The sequence below is a fragment of the Perissodus microlepis genome, chromosome 18 (genome assembly GCF_051167445.1).
Source record: "Perissodus microlepis isolate ML-2025 ecotype Zambia chromosome 18, ASM5116744v1, whole genome shotgun sequence".
In the NCBI taxonomy this organism is placed as follows: Eukaryota; Metazoa; Chordata; class Actinopteri; order Cichliformes; family Cichlidae; genus Perissodus; species Perissodus microlepis.
In genome coordinates, this window is record NC_140478.1 from 36716458 (window position 1) to 36741199 (window position 24742).

Sequence of the window (24742 nt, forward strand, 5' to 3'; positions counted from 1 at the left end):
CTCTTTTTCTTTCTTTCTTTTTTTCTTGGTGGGTTTTCTTTTGCAATCAAACGCAACATTATACAATTATATAGTATAGTAAGAAATATCCTTTAACTTAATTTAGTATTTGTTTTTTAATTTTTGTTTTTATTGTTTCCCCTTCAGTTTTGTGCTTATAACATGTTCTAATCTGACATATTATGCAGTAAATTATTTTTGCAATAACTTAACAGGCCATTGTGGGAGCCAACATTCACTTATCAAAGACATATTTGTATATTCTGTGGGCTGCTTTATGGTTGTGTCATTTAGAAACATAAGCCACAACAGACTTCCACCGGAGAGTACTTAAAAATGTATTTTTATGTAAAGATATTTTAATTAACTACTATATTAAGAGAGAACCTATTGTTACATGGATTAATTGTACAAACTGTAGAGAAATAAGTTTAAGCGTGCAACTTTTTATTCATTTTTAACTGTATTAATGTTTTTATGTTGATACAGCCGCCTCATATCTGTTTCCTCAGTGTTTTTTAAACCATGTACTCCATCTATGAGTAAGAACATGAATAAATTCCTTTCCAAATTTGTAGTTCTTTTTTCCAACTGTTTTTAGTATATATGTAACATTTCTTTACACACAAATGCAGGTATTCTTTTGCACCAAGACGTTAAAGAAATGCTAAGAAAAAATGAAAATACTACATTGCAACCTGTGTGTGTGTGTATATATATCTGTATCTATATAGATATAGATATATATGTGTATTCGTACCCTTTTTTCATCATCTAGTTTCCTGTGCCAGATCTTCTACTGATCCACTGAGGCAGACATGTAAAAAAACATGAACTAAAGCATATTTCTGTATATAAACAGGACTTTAAATCTTTATCAACAGCTACTTTAGAGGAAATTCTTCAATAAACTGCAACCAAAGGCTCAACTCAGAGGACAAAATCCAACCTGTTATAAATAGTGTGACAGCAAACTTTCTCTTGTGTAAAGTTACAAATAGGAGTAATTATCCACAGGAGCTTTTATACATAATGAAGTTATAATTCGTCCTGTAGAAATTGTACATTTAAGCTATATAGTTCCCGCTGTGATAACTCTGCTATGAATGCCTCTTATTAACTTTTATGCTTTTACAACCCACTATGAGCAAACACTCAGCAACAGTGGGAAGGAAAAACTCCCTTCTTGAAGGAAAAAACCTCTGGTAGAACCAGGAAATCTGTCTAAACTAGTTGGGGGTTAGAGCAACAGATGCAAGTCTTCAGATCATTTGCAGTGTGACTGTCTTTGTGCACACTTTAACCTGATTCAGTTTTCTTATTTGTCAAAATGCACCATGGGTAAAAAAAAACAAAACAAAAAAACAAAACAAAATAGTAATGAAGGAGAATCCTCAGCAAAGATGAATTAAACAAGTTTTATTTTGATCAAATTTTACTTTAAGTAAAACACATCTTTATTTGATGACATTAAAGTCATCAAATAAAGACAGTTTTGATGGAGCTCCTGACCCAGCCCAAGCTCTCTATGAAGACGAGGAAAAACTCCCCAGGGGGCCAGATCGATGGGAAGAAACCTCGGGAAAGCCCATTCAAAGAAAGATCCCCTTTCCTGGGATGGCTGGGGGGGTTACAGGAACTCCAAAAAAGCTAAATTTTTATTTATTTATTTTTTAAGATTGACCCATTCTATCTATTCCTGTCCAACAGAAAAAAGAAAGGAAGTTACTACAATGTATCATACTTATATGATAAGGTGTGAATTGTGTGTTTGTGTGTGTTATCTTAGCCAGGGGTGAAGCTGGAGCTCCTCCAGTGTTGGGCGCTTCTCCGGGACTATAGCTAAACATGCGTCCAAGAAATTCCGGCATTCTTGAAAGAAAGAAAAGATCAAAAAGATGAAGATGATAGTTCTAGTGATCCAAGGCATCAGTGAATCTGGAAGTGTGAAGTTTTCTTACCTGTGGACAGACGCTTTTTGATGCTCAGTTTCTTTGTGAGGAACCTCTCGGTACTAAAGTCCCGTGCATGAAGCGCTTCATACAACACCACTCCCATTTGCCACACCGTGGTGGGTCCACACCTGTAGCAGCTCCTCCTGTACCACTCGGGAGGGGTGTGAAGAGGCGTGCCTAACAAACAGACACAATTGCAATTTCTTCTAAAACAAAAGACACAAATTGTTACATCTGTGAAAAGCAGGAGCAGAATATGTTACCATAGAAGATGCGATACAGAGATCGCTGCTTAACAAAGCAGCTCAGTCCAAAGTCAATGATGCGAACTCGAGGCACATCTGAGCCGGTCTCAATCAGAATGTTTTCTCCCTTGATGTCCCGATGAAAGATGTGTTTATCCTCAAGTTCCTTTACAGCATCAACTAGTTGCTTCAGAATGACCTGGAAAAGATGAAAAACACAATAATGAGTTAATGCTTTTCTGCCTTGATTGAATGCTGTACAGTCTAAGGTTCTCCCAGTCAACCTACCTTGGCCTTGTCCTCTGGTAAAGTTCTTCCATTTTCTGCTTTGTATTTTTGCAGGTCCACAGCGGGGACAGGTCTCTCCAGCACCAGGATCAGCTCTTTGCCAAGGTCGAACCACTCCAGCAAGGACACAGGTGCTGATATTCCCACTGACCCTTCTGCTTCACCTGCAAGTTTAACCATAATGGCCACTTCCACTGAGAGCTTCTTCCCGCTTTCATCCTGAAATATTACAACAAAGTGGATGATGAGGAACGCCGCATTCAATCCAGTAATGTAAAACTGATTCAAGTGTTGGACGCTTACCGCCACTTTGCAGTAGACTTTATTTTTGGGAATGTGTTTGATGGCAACCTAGAAGACACAGAGCATTGGTGAGCATTTCCTCAGTATGACATAATGAAAGGTGGAAACACAGCAGACGTCTCAGTTTACGATATTATCCATTATCTGCGTTACTGCCTGTCTTACTACCATCATCTGAACACTTACTGGAAAACGATCTTCTATCCGGTAGCCAGCAAACACTGCTCCGCAGCCTCCTTCTCCGAGCTGGTGCTCCTCCACATATCTGGCTTGGAATTCACCTGAACAGACAACACAACAAATCTTGTTTTATTACAGCTGTGACACAAATTACTCTCCTCTGTAGCCTAAATGTTCCTTTTGCCCTTCCCCTGAATATAAAACCCAAGCTGCTTGCTACTTACGTTTTTGGTCTGCCACTGATTTTTTGTCCTGGTCCACATTCCTTTTTTTTTTCTTGGGTGACTCTCTGTTGTCTCCCGCGGCCTTTCTTTTGCCATTTTTTGCGCACACCTGTTTGTTGTTCAAGTCTGGAGATGTGGAAAACACCAAAAGCACATCAGCTCACTGGATGATAGACACAAACACTAAACACTAATATCTTAAACCTAGCAAGCACACTTAATCTACCCCCTTATTCAACTAATTAGCCTACCTTTACCAGAGTCCAACGAGGAGGATGCTTGCTCCTTGTCACCGCTCATATGGTCGAGAAGTTTAGCCTTCTTTGCTTTCTTTGTTGTGCCCTCTTCATCTTGCACAACCTTGCGCTTCACTCCTCTGACCACATCTGAGCTGGTGGAAGGACCAGCCTGCTCAGCGACCCTCCTCCTTTTTATTGGGGTCTTCTTTTCAGGACTGGCCTTTCTTTTAGCAGTCCTGCTCTTACAATCTATAAACGACAACAACACAGTGGTGAAAAAGAGTCCCCGACATCAGGACTGGAAGCAGTTTGATGGCAAAGAATTTGAAATTGCTTTTGCTTAAATTATCACAAGTTTATTCTTGGGATAAAAAAACTGACCAGTGCGAATTGATACTAGGTTTACTAAGTCTTAGATCTTGATGACACTTGTTGGTCTGTTTTTACTGTTGAGTCCAAGAATAAACTTATTACATTATTTTACCAAAAGACCGGTAACCTTTCTTTGATTAGACATCTTGTATTAAAGCTATTTTCAATCAAACATATGATTCAATTGCTCCAAAAATGATTCACACAGTGTCAACATTTCTAGGATTTGGATTTTACCAGGATTTGATTTTATTATTTTACTTACCTTGATCTCCTGAATCTTTCTTATCGGCTGGAGTGGTAATTTTTCTTGTTTCCTTTTTCATTGTAATTTCGGAGAACTTTTAAACTCGAAAATGTAAACCGTAATGAGTTAATATTGAGTTAATATTCCTTCAAATGTGCGCCCTTCAAATGCTTGACTTTTCTAACTGAATTCTGTTAGTGAGCTTTATAAGTAAACTCTGGAAACTACGGCAACACAACATAGAATCTTGCCTTTCAGTGACTTCACTGACTGCCAGTAGTTCAAAGTAGTTTACAGAAAAACACTCTGGCAGACAAAGCCATAATATTTCATATAATTCAATCATTTCATATCAATTAAACAGTTTCTTTCATTATCTTTCATCGTTTGTATAAAGACCTCATGTATGGATGACAGTATGAAGATTTGTGGTTGACCACACACTAATAAACACAGTGTCAGCTACATTGTCATCTGATTTAAAGTATTTATTATGTACATTTAACTGTCATGGTACTGAGTCTGTGACCCAGTGTTTTGTGTTTGTTCATTTATATTCATTGATTATTCTTATGTATGTTTTTGGTTCTCTTTATTGTTTTCTTCTTGTGTTATATTCTTAGGCTTTAGGTTTCTGTTACTTTGCCTTGCCCCTGTGTCCCACGTGTCATGTCTAGTCACTCTTCTTTCCATGTTCCCCAATTTCTCCCCAGTCAGTCATGTCTCTGTGTCAACTCTGTGTCTTTGTAAAAGTCTCTTGTTTGCTGTTTTACTTTGATGGTCTTGTGTGCTATGTTAGTGTTTTCATGTCTGTGAAGGTTCTCAGTCATCTAGGTCATCGTAGTCTAAGGAGTTTGGAAAGAAAGCGTCTGGACTTGAAGTTGCTTGAAGATGTTTCACCTTCTTGGATGAAAAGAACTTAAACTTTGCTTGAACGTCTTCAAGCAACTTAAAGAAGTCCAGACGTTTTCTTTCTAAGCTCCTTAGACTATGTTAGTGTTTTCAGTTTTCCTTCCCCATGGTCTTGTTGTTTGTGATTTCTCGCAGCTGTGCTCTCATCCTGTGTCTTATTCCCTCATTTATCCCTCTGTGTATTTAAGCCCATTGTTTTCCTCTGTTTGCTGTTGGGTTGTCTGTGTATCATCCATGACAATTAAATTAAATAGCAAATGCAACTACAATTTCAATGAGATTCATTCCTGGCATTCTACTGCGGTGGCTGAAAGTAGACACCAAGCATTATCACTGTAACTGATGTAAATATTGGACTTGGAGGGGATTCATCTGATAGACTGATGCAAACATTACTGTGAGGAAAATTTTGAATCTCCCAATTTTCTTTTTTTCTGAAAGAAAGAAAGTTGGTTACTGTATCACATTTGTATGGCAAGATGTGAATTCAGTATGCGTGTGTGTTTGTGTCAGAGAGGAGTTTATCTGAGCCAGGGGTAAAGCAGGAGGTCCTCCAGCATTGGGCACTTCTCCAGGACTTTGTTAAAACTTGTTTTCAAGACGTCTGAAATGAAAGAAGGACAAGAGATATCGAGATGATAATTCCAGTGATCCAAGCGATCACATTGATCTTCTGCAAAATTTTCTTTTTGAGAGTCATTCGGCTGGACAGGGGGTATAACACATCTGCAATGCAGCAACATCTGCTCTCTGGGCCTGTGTGAGAGTGTTATCTCAATGGCGGGAATGAGGATGTTGGAATTTGGCATCTCAGGCACCAACTCATCTCTTTCCTTAACCGGGCTCACCAGAGATTGGTTTCAGCCTCTCTCCATGCTTTAAGGAGGTTGAGTTGATAAATCTGACTGGCCCCTCCCCTGTCTGACCATATCTCTTCATAGTCAACACCAATGTTCTCACCGTGTGACCATGAACGGTCCTTACCACTTGGCAAGTAATTTCGAGCTAGAAGAAGGGAGTAAGACAAGCACTTTATGTCCCTGTTAAAATACAATTACATTTTATCAAATATCACTAAGCAGTCCTTACCTTTAAATACAGCCTGGTTTCTTTCTCTTTCTTTCTATATCTCTGAGTGAAGTTAGCTCTCACTCTTTCTCTTCCTGTGAAATACAGCAAGTGGAGCTTTAGCTAGCAACACACTGTGACACAGTTAGTGTTTGTTGAGGTGATAGAAATGCTGCATTTGAAATTACCTGACACAACATTTTACTCCCTTTTATGTTCACTCCTTTTTTTCTGAAGCACCGCAAATTATGGGCACGTGGGGTTGTTCTGGTGTTGTGCTAAAAATAAATAAATCAAAACTACGGTACATGGTTTGCTCTTTCATCTCTACTGATTAAAACGCGACTGCCTTTCATGTGTCACTGTCACTTTTTTTCTTTAGGTCACGAGCAGTTGTCTAAGCATTTCACTGCATATCGTACTGTGTGTGACTGTGTACGTGACAAATAAAATTTGAATTTGAATTTGACCTGCAGAAAACGGTTCACTGTCAGCCGGCGGTGTTTGTCACCTCCCTGGCTGCTGTGGAGAGACTCAACCAAGAAAACCCCAAAGTAAGTGCCAGATAAATGTCTGGAAAAAGGACAATAACTGCAGGTCCTGCCTTCTTAAATGTGGCCATTTTATCTTTTTAATAAAAATAAAAAAATACTGCTACAGTAATATTAATTTATATTTAAAATGTGCGCACATTATGTATGAAGGTGTGGATGAATGATGCTTGTTGTAAGAAAGCATTTTGAGCGCCCAGTAGAAGAGCATCTTTCAAATGCAAAGTTTCTCATTTCAACTTTAATTACTGCACCTGATTAAGGCGATAGAGTAAATAAGGCTTCCAACAGTGGTTATTTCTTATTATCACATCTTGTTTTTATTGTTTTTATCAGTAGATTGTTGTTTCACTCCCACCAAAAACACCACGTAAATAATCTTCTGATTCTGAATGACCATTTAAAAAAATAAACAAATTGTTCTGAGTTAATTTCAGTTACGGATGTATCAGTGACATAAATGATATATCGGTCATAATCGGGAGGCTGTTACATTTTTATTTTTATTTTTTTTGACTTGTTTCCTGCTGTACACAGGCCATTGAGATGTGTGTCGCTGCTGCAGGTTTCAGTGTTGGAGAATTTGCTGCTCTTGTCTTTTCTGGGGCGATGAACTTTGCAGAAGGTAGAAAGATTTCTTTTTTGGTTTTTTTTGTGCATTTGTAAAAGGTGTTTTAATCACAACTTTGGTTAATATTCTGTATTTACTCCTTATGCTGCATAAGGAATAAATGCAGCTCAACTCCCAGTCCTACTGGGACTGGACTCAACTCCCAGTCCTACTGCCAGTTTCTGGAAGACACCTTCTTCAAGCAGTGGTACAGGAAGAAGTCTGCATCCTTCAAGAAAAACATGATTTTCATGCAGGACAATGCTCCATCACACGCGTCCAAGTACTCCACAGCGTGGCTGGTAAGAAAGGGTATAAAAGAAGAAAAACTAATGACATGGCCACCTTGTTCACCTGATCTGAACCCCATTGAGAACCTGTGGTCCATCATCAAATGTGAGATTTACAAGGAGGGAAAACAGTACACCTCTCTGAACAGTGTCTGGGAGGCTGTGGTTGCTGCTGCACGCAATGTTGATGGTGAACAGATCAAAACACTGACAGAATCCATGGATGGCAGGCTTTTGAGTGTCCTTGCAAAGAAAGGTGGCTATATTGGTCGCTGATTTGTTTTTGTTTTTGAATGTCAGAAATGTATATTTGTGAATGTGGAGATGTTATATTGGTTTCACTGGTAAAAATAAATAATTGAAATGGGTATATATTTGTTTTTTGTTAAGTTGCCTAATAATTATGCACAGTAATAGTCACCTGCACACACAGATATCCCCCTAAAATAGCTAAAACTAAAAACAAACTAAAAACTACTTCCAAAAACATTCAGCTTTGATATTAATGAGTTTTTTGGGTTCATTGAGAACATGGTTGTTGTTCAATAATAAAATTATTCCTCAAAAATACAACTTTCCTAATAATTCTGCACTCCCTATATGCAGGAACAGTTGTCATAACTGTTACAACCACCAGATGGCGAAAGAGTCCCACTGCAACTTTAAGCCATGAAGGATGTGTCTTGATGTTTGCTTGTGATAAATCTGCTTTATGTGAGTCTTTTTCAGAAAGTAACAGTAATATGTCTGATTATATGTCTTTAATCAGTAAAGTCTCGCTTTGCTAGAAATCAATCAATAAATAATAAAATTGTAAACATGCAGCTGTATGTTAGAAGTCAAAGGGTCCTTAAGTCTTCTGTAAATTGACGGGGATCAAATGAAGGACACAAGTATCTGTTCTTACTCTAATAAATGCTGCTTTAATCTCCAACAGACTATTTTCCTTCCTCATCAGCAGTAAACAGCTCGACTGCGTCTGTGCATTTGTGTCCTCCATACTTGTTTACACAGACATCTCAGGCTTGATGCCACGATGCAGTGTAGAAACCTGACAACCCTCTGACTCATGTTCAAATGTTCAAGGACATTTCTCAGGATCATGTATGACCCCTTTTTGACATTTGGACTTTCATTAATAATATTTGTGTTTCTGAGTCATTTTTGTGGAGACTTCTGTCCAACGTAGTGTCCAAATGAAGCCTGAAGCTTTTCTTCACCCTCTTGTCAGATGGTCAGCAACAAAACTCTGTTCCAACCAATGTCTGATAAGAGATGAGACATAGCAGCTGAGCAAATGATCATTTCATGCTGAAGACATCCTCAGACAGAATTAAATACATACATAAACACAGCCTGGTGCCAATAACACAGCTAATGACACTGCTGTATCACTGGCTTTACTGATTAAAGACCATATCTGAAGGAAATCTTTGAACACAACAGAAAGTGACCTTTTAAACCTGCGGCACTGATGCTGCATTCAAGGACCATTACAAACATCTGAAAGGACTTAAGAACATCAAGAAAATGTGACTTGTTTCTCTGTAATGAAGCTGTTTTAGTGAAGAAAGTTGAAAGGTCACAGAGCGACTGCTGAATCTTCTGCTCTAAACATGAACTCTGAACTTTGTGATGCTTCAGGAGGAAAACTGCTTCAGTTATTCTCTCAGATTAGTTTCATATTTTCTGCATCAGATTTGAGTGAGATCCTGGAATGAAGACAGAAGAAAAGACTTTGTTCAAAGTTTGATTTATAGTCAAACCTTCCAGTTTATTCACACAATAAAACATCAACACAATATATGAATTCATTCATTAAAATCACAGTTTTTCCTCATTTGTTTGATGATTTTGACAAAAACAAACACAAACACACACACATGGTCTGCCATACTCATGAAGAGAAATGTCGACATTTTTCAATACAAATATTCCAGAAACATTTAGAGGATAGAGAAGTTTACATTTTCATGTGGAGAAATATTTTAGTAAATCAAAATGATGATGAGCAGTGATAGCCTCCATAAACAGTCACAGGAAAGATCTCCTTTAAAAACTCAGAAACATCAAGAGAACAACTAGAAGATGTGGAGGTACCACCCATAATGTTTGACTGACAGCTGATCTCTGTGCAGAAATGATGGAGAGAAAATAAAATGAAACTAAAATACAGATTTAAACCCACAATATGAAAGACTTCAGTCTACTTCAGTTTCGTCAACTCAGCAGAGTTTTCAACCCACATCCCAGAAGAGATTATAAATACATTATTGTAAAGCCTCAGTCCAGCATAGAGCGGCTGAGTGAATGTGGTCTGGACTCTGTGGAGGAGAGTCATGGTTTCAGAGACGCTGTAGAAGGACAAAATACCTGCTCTGTGATCCAGGTACACTCCTACTCTGGAGGAACGAGGACCTGAGACACGAGTTTGGATGTTGTTGTACCAAAATGTATAACTGTTGTTGTGATAATCTAATGCCCAAGATTTTTCATTACGTCCAAATCCACATTCATTACCCCGTCCTCCTCTGCTGATATTCTTGTATGAGACTGCTACATAAACTCCTCTCCCTCTCCACTCCACCTCCCAGTAACAACGTCCAGTCAGACTCTCTCTACTCAGGACCTGAGACCTTTCAGTGAATCTGTCTGGATGATCAGAATAAGACTGTTGTTCCATCCTTGTTGCTTTTCTGTTCCCCTTTGACAATAGTTACAACACAATAGTTACTTTTCAAGCAATTAATTATTTTTAGAATATTGTAACTCAGTTACTAACTCAGTTACTTTTTTGAAGAAGTAACTAGTAACTATAATTAATTACTTTTTCAAACTTGCCCAACACTGGGTAACAGTAAATAATAAATGCTGAATCTTTTTAAGCAGTACACAAAATCGATAATGCTTGATATGTTGAGGCAGCAGCCACCCAAGATAGTGTGAGTCTGTAAGTACCTGCGTGCACACGTGAGTGTGTGAGCGCTGATATTCATAAGGTTTCTCCATGCAAGTGTCTGATAGTACGTATTCTGTCTCACGGGTATTTCTGAGGCATGTTTTTTATAAGTTTGTTATATGACAGGTCAGAGTCATTTGTTCTGTAAGTAATGGGATCAACGTTTCAATGAATGGGTCTATTCCTGATCTTCTAATGGCAAACCTGCCATCTAGTGGGTTAACGGGGAAGCGCCAAGTGAGGGGATGAGCAGGAGTTTTTCTCCCAGCGCTCGACAGGGAAGGTCCATTTCTCTGTGTCTCTGAGAGTTCCTGCATCTGTTGCTCTTGAAAAGGCATCTGTAAGTGTCATCATCTGTAAGTGTCATCATCTGTAAGCGCCATGGGCCTGGCTCTGCCAACCAGGGATGATGTGTTGTTTTTGGGTTTGATGAATATTTATTAGTTTCATTTGTCTTCTGGAATGCTTTTGGTTGTTGGTTGGTGTGATCTTCTCCTGGTCCCTCGTTTCCCTGTGTACAAGTTGGAGTGAGTGTGTGTTTGTGGGTGTGCTGTGATATGTTGGTTTTTCTGCCACACCAGGCCTGGAGAGTCTCCCGTCTTTGAGCCAGCCACACCTGGGATTAATCACTCACATGTTGCCGATGTGCCTAATCAAGGAGCCCTACTTAACAGAGCAGTGGAGCAGCAGTCGGCGTGGGATTGTTATGCTAGGATCATATTTAGTTCTTCTGCTCTATGGTCGTGGTTTCTGTTATCTCCTGTGGAAGTTTTTTGTTGGACGGTGGATAGGACTGTATTAAATGTGGCGTCTCTCGTTCCTAGGTCAAATGCAGAAACGTGTGGAAGGAGCAGCACACTGTGTACATAGGCACCAAGGAGGACAAAACTTCACCACATATCAAGGAGAGGAATCACGGCCTGGGAATTGGGAACACTGTGGATTGTTGGCACTGTTTCATAGCTTCTTGTAAATAAACACACTTTTTCCATTCAGAACGTTTCACATTTGGGTCCTCCTTCAACCAACCCTGACACTGTGGCGAAATGATTGATCTGACGTGGTTTGACGTGGGGTCACCCAGCAGCCATGGTGCAGAAGCCTGAAAGCCAATGATGGCGCATAGAAGCAGAACTGAGTCGTACATGTAGACAGACAGCGAGGTGGAATTATTCCTCAATATCACACTGGAACATAAAACAGCAAAAACACAAGAAAACGTGGACTGGGAGACTTGTCAGGGGAAATACGCCGACATTCACCATCTTTTTTTAGAGCCATACCCGTTTGAAATGTCACAAGAATTTTCTCATCGCAAGGAGGACATAACCAGGGCCATCATCACCACCAAGCTGAAGGCTAAAAATGGGGAAATATAGGCAAGCGTAGACTCCGGTCGAAAACGCCAGTTGGCAGAGTGGTCCTACTGTACTTCCAGCTGTGTGAACAGATATGGGGTGGCTCGCCACCGATGACTGCCATTCAGTCAGCTATAGAAACAGCAGATGTTGACACAGCTTCTCATCATTTGGATTCTGCATCCACTTCATCTGCACCTGACATCTCGACTGTGGAAGTGTCAGATGTGTCTGATCAACCACAGTCTGAGGACAGCGATTTGTCCACTTCTGTGGTGAAGGAGCGAAGACATCATGTAAGTATGGCGTAAATATCGCTTTTTAAAAGTGATTATGATAATAAGGTTAGCCCACCATACATGTATAAATGAATGTCCTACTTTATTTCAGTAGCTCAATTATAGATGCCTTTATCACCTTTAAGTTTGACCTGGTAAAGACGCAGCTCAGCTTCATTTCTTTAACTACTGTGTAGCTTAACCTATGCAAAGTCATCACAATGACAGATTAATATTCATCTGAATCTGCAGTATAACTGTGTTGGTGTTGAGTCCCTCCCTCAAAAATGTTGTAGAGTTGAACGTATAGGGAAAGAGAACACTTAAAATATTTAAGTACAACACTTCAGTAAATAATAATCTTGGTATTCCACCACTGATCTATTTTAACATTTATTGTGGTTAATTTGTTTTTCATTATTTTATTCTACCACAGACAGGACAGCCTTAAAAGAAGACTTTCAACTGAGACACAGCTGCTGAATGTTGCAGAGGTGGACACACAGATGAAGAAAAGAATTCAGGATATAATGGAGACATCTGAGAGGCGAGTTTCTGAACATTGCAGTAAATTATCAGTCAGTCTTGATCGACTTACAAGTTCAATTGCAGATGGATTTTTAATGCTAAGACGAGTCATCCACCACCACAGCCTTTCAACCTGCCACCATACCATGGTGGGCACATGTGGTGTACACACTGTACCTGGCACATTTCCACCCAACATATTATAATAACTGAGCGGCCAAGCAGCACACCTAGCCCAACCTTACCTCTGCAGGGAACAGGGCAGTTTTCCTTCACATGAGCACGAGCAGGATGATATTTGAAATAATCTGCATCATTACTTATGCTGGGAAATAAATAACTTATGTTGGAGGCTGTTTGGGCCGCATCTGTACGTTTTATTTATCATTTGAATTTATTTTCATTATGCTCCATGTTAAAACAGTGAAAATGTTGTTTTTTTGTTTCTTTTTTTGCATTTTAAGATTTCCTACTTCTGAGAAGTTTGTTTCTTTTTTTGAAAGGCAGCTACTTTTGTGTAAGTTTTCAAGTGGCTTCTTCTTTAAAAATGTTAACTAAAGACAGTATTTTGGATTTTGTCTCACTGGCTCTCTCCAGAGTTTATTCAGTAAAGAAATGAACTGAATTTTTTTACATGGGTGACAAAATGCATACAACATGTTAATAAAAGGTCTTATTCTCTGTAAACAACATTTAACTTAAGGTAAGGAGCCACTTGCTTTTTGAACATGTTCAGGATCACAGTGCACAGATTGTGAAGTGTCACACTCCCTGACTTCTAGTTTCTGTAGATATGACGGTGTCCTACAATAGAAGAGAAATCCTTTTTATGGATCGAGGAATTCAGTAAGGACTCTCCTGACCCTCTTCCCTTCTGATGTCATGCAGTCAGCTCTGTGGTAAGTCTGTGTGGCTGCTTGTCCTTGTCCTGCTGAATTACTTCAGTGACTATATTCTCATCCATCATGTCCTTGTTGGCCTCACAGTAGTTATGGAGCACAAAACAGGCATATACGGAGTATATGGGGACAAGGAGAAGTTCATTTAGATTAATGTCCATCGACCTTTGCAATGCTCCAAGCCGTGCTTTCAGTCTGCCAAAAGCACATTCAATGACCATTCGAGCTCGACATAAGCATAGTCCAACATACTGTTCCTGAGCAGTGCTTCCCCCGTTTGCGTGCTCTTTCATTAGGTAAGGAAGAAATGGGTATGCTGGATCCCCAATAAGAAAAACTGGAATCACCTCATATTCCATAATTTTTTTATTTATTTATTTATTTTTTTTTATTTTTTTTGGAAGAAGGAATCATGCCACTTTTCAAATGTGTGTTCAGCATGGAATTTGCAAAAATAGGTGCGTTGTGTACACTGCCTGGTTATTTCACCACAACATTAATAAATTAACTACCTGTAGTCACTGTTGGCTTGCATGTTAATAGAAAACCTCCCCTTCCTGTTAATATAGTCCATAGAATTTGTGGATGGTTGCTTTTTTCCACATGGGTCCCATCCACAGCACCAATACACTGAAGAATTCCATAGGCTCGGTAAAACCCGCTACAAGTTCCTCGACTTTGGACTCTGTGAGTGGTAACTGTATAAACACAGGGCCCAAGTGAACAGTAACTGCCGTACATACTTCTCTTACTATTTTTGACACCACTTGCCTTGATAGACCGAAAGCGTTTGCAGTCTTTCGTAACCTCCCCTCATCAGCTAAATAATAAAGTGTGCATTCACCTTTTTTTACAACACTAACGGGCAAACTCATTTTGTTTGTTTGGCCTTCGATGTGTGGATGAAGTGGCTGACAGAGAGCCAAAAGTGAAGTGCTCGACATGCAAAAATGTTCTCTCGCCATTCTTCTGGAAGAACCGTCTCGCTTTCAAAGTTGTCCCACCAAGCGGTGGTCCGACCCGGTCTAGTCCAAAACCGACGACGTGGTTGGCGTCGGGATTTAGGTTGTGAGAGCGTCTGTGTAGAATTTAGAAGCCACGTCCAGAGTTCACTGTGACAACTGTCTTTTGAAATGGAGGGACAGTAACTGTGTGTATATGTAAGCCTGTTAAAACTTCAGAGAGTAAAATTATCAGTAACTTTTGTCTAAGTCCGCCATTGTACAAATTCATCTTCCCGAAACAATAACGTGGCGCACAGCGTGATGTCAAAAAAAGGCGCACACATTTAACGTTGCGTTTCCTCAGTTTTTCTCGTCCACACCTAAACGCTAAAACGGAGTTTTTGAAAATCTCCACTCTGGCAGGACTTTTTAAAAATCTCCTTTTTCAGTGACCCAAAACGCAGTTTAGTGTGGACAAAAGGCCCAAACGCACAGAAAAATCGGTGTTTTCAAAAATACCCATGTACGTGTGGACGTAGCCTGTGATATTTGGCAGGCAACACCCAGGAATTTCAAACACTTCAGTAAAATATATGGAGTTATAATGAAGAAACTTTGTACTTAATATCACAATATTTTGTAATCTTACTTCCTTCTGACACTTTTGGAATAAGACATGGGAACAACTGTCTCCAATAAATCAGACTAATTACCAAGTAACTTATTCATAATGGAAACTCCAATTTAAGAATTTAAAAGATGACATCATCAAAACCAAACAAACAGTCCATTTAAATTACTAACGTTTTTGTAAGTGTGTAAGAAATCTTCTAAAAAACCCTTTTTGACATATAAATGGAAATATAAGTGCAGACATTTTCTTTGCAAAATGATAAATAAAGTCTGTGTGATAAAGGAAGGTCTGTGAAGTGTAAGAGAAACAACACACAAATACATCAAAACAAATCTTTAACAAACATTTCGAGCTTACAGAAGTTTACAGTTTCATGTAAACTTCAGTCGTGGCCTTTATGTTCATCCACAGAGCAGAGATAACTGATACTCTGCTGATCAGTACAGCAGAACATCTTCATCACCTCATCATAACAGGACTTGAAAGCTTCAGTTTTTGTTAAGTGAAATTATTATACGTGTTGAAGCCCTTACTCTTCATGTCACAGGGGGAACTTTGGTTGAGACTTTACAGTACAACTTGTTGTGACATCATTACTATGTTTGTTATGGGCTCTCACCATGATGGTGGGGCGCTGTATGTAGATGAAGATGGACTCTGCTCTTTATGTTAAATAAATATGCCCAAAGGCTAAAGAGTAGTGATGGGCAAAGCCAGGCTTCAAAACAATCTGACACCATCTCCACAGCGACACCTGCTGGACAATTTGGTTATCGCCACATCTTGATGATGCTGTTCTGTGAAACAGTGACACAGACGAGCCGTGCACAATTAAAACAAAGCTACTTATTATATCAGACAGTCAATAACTGCGATCAACACGTTATTCTGGAGAAATTCTCACAGAACGAAGGAAAGAAAAATGATGAGACTGTTAAAGACAGCAATCTGTGAATGTAGTGATCAGTGTGCTTCAGCAAAGATCTCCATCTGTTAACATTCGTGTTGCTCACATTAAATCTATTTATAAAGTAACACATACAGAGAAAAGACTGCAGTGTTTACTATAATAACCACACAGGTTTACGGCTGTTTTTGGGCTCAAAGTTTGGATGTGTTTGGTTGACTTTTAACTTTTCTGGGAGTTCGTGTCAATCATCAGGTTTTTTCTACACCTGTCAAGCAAAGCTAGAAGCTGGCATAGTGTTAGCTTTGATTTTTAATCAACTTAATATTTATATATTTTAATGAAAAGACTAAATGTGTTGTCTTTCTTTATAAAAAGTTAACATTCATCACATTTTCTGACCAATCGTAACACTCCATTTCACACACATCTTTAAATCATCCTCTGCTGAGCAGCCTGTGAAGCATGAAGAAACCTTCCTGAACTTTCCCTGCTGTGGATTTTCCATTTTCTAACATCATGTTTTGCTGTCAGTCTGGAGTTTTGGTTATAATGAACCTGCATTACTTCAGTTGTTTTTGAGTTATTCACAATGAAGCATCAGTGAGAATAAAAAAAGGAAAAAACTCTGTCGTGAAAAGAAGAAACAGATCACGTGTAATTAATGAAAGTGTTTTTCTAGCTTTTCTTTTTTACAGTATAAATATATTCTTCACGGTGACACAGTGAGTAACAGATTATAGTGAGGATGACGTCACTTAATACTGAAAATAACATTTTCTGTTGAAAGTAGAAAAAAGATCGAGTCAGAGCTGAAATTCCCGCCTGTTTTATTTTCTCACTGTATTACCCTTCAAGGACCTGCAGCTCAGTAAAGCGTCTGACAGCCAAACCCATCTGTTCTCTGATTGGATAGTTAAATTTGTGATTGACATGACATTGACCAATCAGCTGAAAGGAAGAAAAATCGGGTCAAAATTCGTACTTGTAAGTTGAAACTTGAGTGCAGAGTTTCACACGTGTTTTTTTGCTTTGTATCTGTAACCAGACCTTAACAAATAGAAATTCTAACGTGTAAATATTTTTACACACACATATTTTTTACGCACACACAAATTCTTATCTACAGATACACAAATATATGCATTCTGATTTACAAGTACAAAATATTTAAGACCACAATTTGAGCCCATACAGGAGGAGGCTCCACCTCTACACACACACACACACACACACACACACACACACACACACACACACACACACACACACACACACAGAGGAAAGAAATAAAGAGCAAAAGGTGGAGAAACAGATAAAATGGTAGCTTGGTACATGAGGACAAGAAGACCACAACAGCTTCTGTTCCACTGCTATACATATACTGTACTTATTGATGAAAACTTCCCACAGGACCTTCAGTCATTTCTGACAGGAAGTTTATATCCATCCTTTAATACTTATGGATGAGGTAACATCCAGGCAGCAGTCACATGCAGGTTTGTGCTCCACTTGCATAAGGTGATCTCTGCACATCCAGAATATGCTCACCTCATGGACCTGAAACTTTCCTGTCCATAATGCTCTCCAAGGCATATGATCTCACATGTGAGGTAAACCTAAGCAGCTCCTTAGACTACCATGAGCTGGATGACTAAGAACCTGCACAGACATCTGTGAGGTAAACATATTTTTCTGTGAGCATCATTAAGTCAATTCTAGGTTTCATGTGCTGATTCGGATGCTTTACATTTATTCTGTTTTAGAGCAGGTGGAGAGGGGGAACCAGATGGGAGCAGGTTCCACTTTGGGTGATGAAGTGGAATAAGTGATCACCTTTTTGTCTCAGCTTGTCATCACAACTAAATTCATGTTCAAATGAAGCTTTTTACTGTGACACTGATATCTGTATTTGTAATTGTACCTGCCTTGCTTTGTCACTCCAGATTTCAGCACAGTTCTCTGTACTTGTTTATATGACAAAGTTTGACAGCAGCAGGGCTTTATGTTTGTGGGTTGTTTAATAATGTGAGGCCTTCCTCAAACCGCTGCCTCAGTTCATGCTGAAGCCATCTGCCATTATCTACTAGAAATGCTGTCAAACCTAAAGTGAGGATGTGGTCCCAGCTCGCATAATTAGAGAGACTAAACCAAAGTGGTCTTCTCTGCTGAATATGGTGCCATGGTAGAAGCAGCAGACAGATGGATGTCTTCACTGACAGTCATGTTTTCCTGTGGCAGTTACTCTTTGATGATATGCTTTACATTACCTTTGTTTTAGGTAAGTGTGTTATCATTAAGAATCATTAAAGATAATTTAAGGTATGGTTGGCATCGTCTCCAAAAATAAGTCTTTTGATGTGATGGCTGTAAGGAGCCATAATCTTTATTAATCTTAATCTTATTGATATATAAAGCCTCTAGTTTCAGCAGCATTCTTCAGGTTTTTAAAAGCTTCTCTGTTGCAGTGCTGCCATTTAAAAAGTAATTAGTAAGATTCCTGACTGACCTGCTCTGTTGTGTGTAACCTAAAGGGTCTGATTCAGGTCTGTGGTGTATATTGAGTCAGAAGCTAAACACACTGCTGAAACACCTGAGGGTGGTCTATGAGGAATACATCCCAGGAATCATGGAGATCATGCTGACAGAGCTTGATAATTGAAGATGATGCAGGACGAGCGGTTCAGGAATCAGTTCTCATGATGACGATGTGCAACTGCATCTCACCATTATTCTCTACAGAGTTGGTAACATTTCCCATATTTAACAGAATAGTAATTTTGATTTGCATTTTCTGTTAACAACAGTAGAGGCAACAGAAGATTCACACTGATGGATGAAGCCCATCAGTGTGAATCTTCTCTTCTGCTACAACGTCACCTGCTGTCTTCAATCCTCCATACCCGACAGTAACAGCTGACTGTTGTGTTGAGCTTCTTTGTGAGATCTGTTAAATGTAAAGTTCATAAATCCACTACACTTTTTGTCAATGTTTGTTTTTCTGTTCTCATTCCTGGAGCTACCAAAAAGCAGAGGTGGCAAAAGTTCAGACATTCTGTATTTAAGTAGAAGTACAGATACTCGTGTTACTCAACTAAGAGCAAAAAAGTTCAGGCTCTGAAATAAAGCTTCTGTGTAAGTTCAATAACAAAGATCTATGGTCTCACATCTGTCCGCTCCCAGGTGCTGCCGGCTGAATCTAAGCTTTATCACTTCCACTGTCAAGCTGTTTGTGTCATCACTGGTCTGGTCCAATCACATTCTCCCGGCCTTCTCCAGGCCAATCACCATTCATGCTGCGTACTTCAAATCTCACTGTGCATCTGTCATTCTCCTTCATAGACGCCTTTGTGCAAAGCACCTCCTCCCCAGTTCCACCTCTCATCACTCAAGCTTCATTCAAGTCACCTTCATCTCCATCACCAGCATCTAGGCTCTGAGGGGTCCTGCTCTAATCTGTTTCACAGCTGGAGCTCCGTTCTGCAGAGAGACAGACCACCAAACACCTTTGTACATTCTGTTCATCAATAAATCATCTTCATTCTTTCTGACGATCTCTCCTTATTGAAATGTACTTAAAGTAAAAAAGTAAAAAGTTGCTCCTTGAAGGAAAATTCTACCATCAAATTTTAAGTAAAGGTAACTGAACCTGGTGCTATATTAATATTATAATAACAAATATTAGTACATAAAAATTCAAATGTTCAAATCTAAATTCCAATTCTAATGACTGTTAAATATCTCATCTGTAAAAAGCCTGTATTGAAAACAGTACAGCACTTAGGGTCCAGCATAGCAGTGATATCAGTTTTACAGCAGGAGCAGTTTGGAGTCCAGTCTTCTTCAGCTGACTGAAGAAATCTGCAAACGTCATGTTTGTCATATTTGTACACAAAACTGAGGTTGTCGTGTAAATTATCAGCTAAACTAAATGTGAATGTTTTATGTGTTTCTAATGAATGAATGGCCTGTAACTAAACAGAGAAACAGTTTAATACAGAAAAAGTCATTTTAATACAATATTATGCAAAGTGTTTCTAAAATTATAAAACTCAATGAAGGACACAGTTCTATGTAAAAATGATCTATGACACAGTGTACTTTATGATAAAGGCTTTATTCAGCCTAAAAACATGGCAGAATGTAAAACATGTGGACAAACTGAGCTGAGGTGCTTTAACCTCCTCTACATCCCTGTTAGCAGGATGAAGGCGCCCTCTTGTGTTGTGCATCACTTTCAGATTTCACTTGTTAACCTGCAGGAAGACAAAACTTCACTGAGCCTTCAGCAGCTTCAACATCATCAGTAAAGACAGATTTAAATATGTGTAATATCACACTGTGTCAGTTTGTTCACAGGAGTCACAACCTGTAACACTGATGCTGCATTCAAGGACCATTACAAACATCTGAAAGGACTTATAACATCAAGAAAATGTGACTTGTTTCTCTGTAATGAAGCTGTTTTAGTGAAGAAAGTTGAAAGGTCACAGAGCGACTGCTGAATCTTCTGCTCTAAACATGAACTCTGAACTTTGTGATGGTTCAGGAGGAAAACTGCTTCAGTTATTCTCTCAGATTAGTTTCATATTTTCTGCATCAGATTTGAGTGAGATCCTGGAATGAAGACAGAAGAAAAGACTTTGTTCAAAGTTTGATTTATAGTCAAACCTTCCAGTTTATTCACACAATAAAACATCAACACAATATATGAATTCATTCATTAAAATCACAGCTTTTCCTCATTTGTTTGATGATTTTGACCAAAACAAACACAAACACACACACATGGTCTGACATACTCATAAAGAGAAATGTCGACATTGTTCAATACAAATATTCCAGAAACATTTAGAGGATAGAGAAGTTTACATTTTCATGTGGAGAAATATTTTAGTAAATCAAAATGATGATGAGCAGTGATAGCCTCCATAAACAGTCACAGGAAAGATCTCCTTTAAAAACTCAGAAACATCAAGAGAACAACTAGAAGATGTGGAGGTACCACCCATAATGTTTGACTGACAGCTGATCTCTGTGCAGAAATGATGGAGAGAAAATAAAATGAAACTAAAATACAGATTTAAACCCACAATATGAAAGACTTCAGTCTAATTCACTTTAGTCAACTCAGCAGTGTCTCCATAATAATAAGGCAAAAGTCCAGCATAGAGCGGCTGAGTGAATGTGGTCTGGACTCTGTGGAGGAGAGTCATGGTTTCAGAGACGCTGTAGAAGGACAAAATACCTGCTCTGTGATCCAGGTACACTCCTACTCTGGAGGAACGAGGACCTGAGACATAAGTTTCGATGTTGTTGTACCAAAATGAATAAAAGTTGTGAAAATAGAAAGCAAAAGATTTGTCATTACGTCCAAATCCACACAGTCATTTCCTTTCCCTGCTCTGCTGATACTCTTGTATGAGACTGCTACTTCAACTCCTCTCCCTCTCCACTCCACCTCCCAGTAACAATGTCCAGTCAGACTCTCTCTACTCAGGACCTGAAACCACCAAGTGAATCTGTCTGGATGATCAGAATAAGACTGTTGGTCTTCCATTGACTGACAGAATGTTACTTTTCTGTTCCCCTCTGATAATAACAGCTCTTTGTGTGCTGTGTTTTGATCCAGTGTGATTTCACATGAATATTTTAAGAATCCAGCTCTGGTCTTTGGCTCTGGTGGATCTGACAGTGAAACATCCACTTCAGTGACTGTCAGTGAGATGTTTGTCCATTCCTCTCTCAGAATGTCCTGTAGTTTATCTCTGACCTCTGACACAGCTGCTGTCACATCCTCAAAGTAGCTCAGAGGACGGATATTGATGCTGGATGAGTCTGTAGACTCACTGAGTGCTGACAGTGAGGGGTAGTTGTGTAGAAACTGGATGTGATCCTGTGTGTGTGAGAGCTGCTTCAGCTCAGCATCTTTCCTCTTCAGCTCAGTGATCTCCTGCTCCAGCTTCTCCTGAAGCTCTTTGACTCGACTCACTTCAGTTTCCTGCTGGGATCTGATCTGCTGTTTCACATCAGAGCTTCTTTTCTGGATGAGATGGATCAGCTCAGTGAAGATCTTCTCACTGTGCTCCACTGTTTGATCAGCAGACTGATTGATGGCCTCCACCTCCTGTTGAAGCAGCTTCACATCTTTCTCTCTGTCCTGGATTCTCTGCTGGATGTTTTGTCGACTCACCTCCAGCTCTCTCTGCCTCTCAGTCCTTTCTGCTGCAGCTGAGACTGTGTCGTGGCCTTTATGTTCATCCACAGAGCAGAGATAACAGATACTCTGCTGATCAGTACGGCAGAACATCTTCATCACCTCATCATGACGAGAGCAGATGTTCTCCTGGAGCTTCTTGGAGGGCTCCACCAGCTTGTGTTTCTTGAATGTAGGTGAATCATAATGAGTCTGAAGGTGTTTCTCACAGTAAGATGCCAGACAGAATAAACAGGACTTGAAGGCTTTCATTTTTCTTCCAGTGCAGACATCACAGGCCACATCTTCAGGTCCAGCATAGCAGTGATCAGCAGGAGCAGCTTGGAGTCCAGTCTTCTTCAGCTCCTCCACTAAATCTGCTAACATGGTGTTTTTCTCCAGGACAGGCCTCGCTGTGAAAGTCTGTCTGCACTGAGGGCAGCTGTAGATTTTCTTCTTTTCCTCTTCATCCCAGAAGCTTTTAATACAGTTCATGCAGTAGCTGTGTCCACAGGGAATAGTCACAGGATCCTTCAGTAGATCCAAACAGACTGAACAGCAGAATTTTGTTTGGTCCATTTGATTCATGTGCTGTGCCGTTTCACCGTCTCTCAGTGACTATCAGACAGTTTCACTTCCTCTGAACAGAAACAACCTCTGTGCTCTGAAGGGAAACAGATCTCTGCTCTTGTTCACCTTCAGACCCATCCTGATACAGACACATCTGTGAAGGGAGATATATTCTTACAGAGCGACCAAGAGCCAATCACATGATGCAGGGTGTGGTATGTGTGATTACATCATGCAGTAACAAGTCTGACCCAGTTAATGTTTAATAGTTTATCTTTACTTGGTGCTTTGAAATGTGACAGTCAACACCCAGTGAGTTCATTTTATATTTTAGAAAGTTCAGCAAAGTTTAGGATGCTGTGATGAATAAAAATAAATCAAACTTTATATTTTGACATTTTCTAATCTTAGTTCATTCTCACACTTACAGAATGATGCATGGGAACAACTGACTCCACTAAATCAAACCTATGTTCAAATGAAATTACTGTACAAGACAGGCAGCAAGCTTGATTTCTTGATTATTTTTTTAAATAGTAAAATATATGTAAAACTATTTAAAAAACAAATACAGATAGTGTTCTAATTCTACATTCTTTAGTAATGTTTCCTGTGTACCACCATGGATTTCGAAACAATACATTAATATGTGCTTTAAATGCAGACACTCAAATTTAACTCAACATTCACACTGAAGATACACAGTAGACATAAGAATCAGTTTTCATGCCCTTTATTTTTTCTTTCATTTAAAATCTTTTTGGTAAAAATCATCATAATTACCCATTAACTTTCATGTACAGCTTAAATGTTTCACTACACTGTTGGCAGCAAACTAGAAGCTAAATGACTCTTCAGTCCAAGGGCGTAGATTTGGCATTAACGGAAGGGACATGTCCCCACCAATATCCAGCGATTATTGAATTGTCCCCACCAATAATTTGAAAGAAAAACAAACCCGATAGAAAGAAAAAAACGATCTGTCAACGTCTCATTCGCCTAGCGGTGCAGAAAGAGTTAAATTACGTTCTCTACTGGAGTCCTACGTCATGTGACAAATATGGCCAATGTGATTGGAGCTCTGTTTAGTTTTAGCAGCAGCAAGCCTGCGCTGAACCACTGGATGAGAGACTCACTGAAAAGGCAGCTGGTTTTATTACTCAATGATTTGTTGTTACAAAGATAAAAATTGTGAACAGGAAGAAGTAATGGTATTACTTCTCCCTTGTCACAAGAAGTCACCACAGCAGGTAGATGCCTTTCCTGAACCAAACCCAATGGGATAAGCGTCTCCTTCTGGGATCTTTCACCTGGTAGGCGAACCACTGTAAACCACGATACCAACTAAACCACTTGATAGCTTAGTTAAGAAAAAGTCTGTACAGATAAGGAACGTGCATTCTTCACCAGCTTTAAACCTTTGTTCACATGTAATGCCATATTCCACACTTTGCTATCAGTTGTGTACAAATCGGTGGCTACTCATGAGTTCCTCTGAACTTTCATACAACTGAGCTCAACAAACAATAACTGTCAGTCAGCAGAGGAAACTCATTTTTCCTCCAAAGTGATTCAGTGCATCAGAAATCTACGGTGTGTTTATTTTTGTTATTCAGTTCAGTTGTGCGTCAAGCTGACTGCTGTTAATCGTACCGATCAGGCACAAAAGTAAAAGCAGATAGGAATGATACTGTCAATCCGAAAGTCCACCACAAGCTGAAAGAAACAACTCGAAATGCTCTAAAACATAGGTGTCAAACTCTGGCCCGCGGGCCATATTTGGCCCGCAGCCTACTTACATTTGGCCCGCGAAGCCATACCAAATTACTATCAGAGCTGGCCTACTGGTATTATACAGCTAATATATATATTGTTTAGTATTAAGCTTTGCTTGTTCCATATTCAGTTTTCAGCAAAACGTGTTTGAGTCCATAAGAAAAGATTCATTCTTATATCTGGAGGAATAAATATATTTCAATAAATAT

The 24742-nt window shown here is 39.2% G+C and overlaps 1 protein-coding gene and 1 pseudogene across 1 annotated transcript; both read right to left on the bottom strand.

The window, feature by feature from the left end:
• Nucleotides 1–19: 19 nt before the first annotated feature.
• On the bottom strand, nt 20–6147 carry LOC146368920 (serine/threonine-protein kinase pim-1-like). The gene is made up of 10 exons (XM_084911389.1): nt 6055–6147; nt 4072–5569; nt 3447–3683; nt 3196–3321; nt 2978–3072; nt 2792–2839; nt 2489–2707; nt 2219–2399; nt 1962–2132; nt 20–1872 (listed from the first exon to the last, which is right to left on the bottom strand). Exons 2-10 carry the CDS (start codon nt 4130–4132, stop codon nt 1781–1783), a joined length of 1230 nt encoding a protein of 409 aa, XP_084767515.1. The 5' UTR covers nt 4133–5569; nt 6055–6147; the 3' UTR covers nt 20–1780.
• A 14631-nt stretch (nt 6148–20778) lies between these two features.
• On the bottom strand, nt 20779–23109 carry LOC146368921 (tripartite motif-containing protein 16-like; annotated as a pseudogene).
• Nucleotides 23110–24742: the final 1633 nt, after the last annotated feature.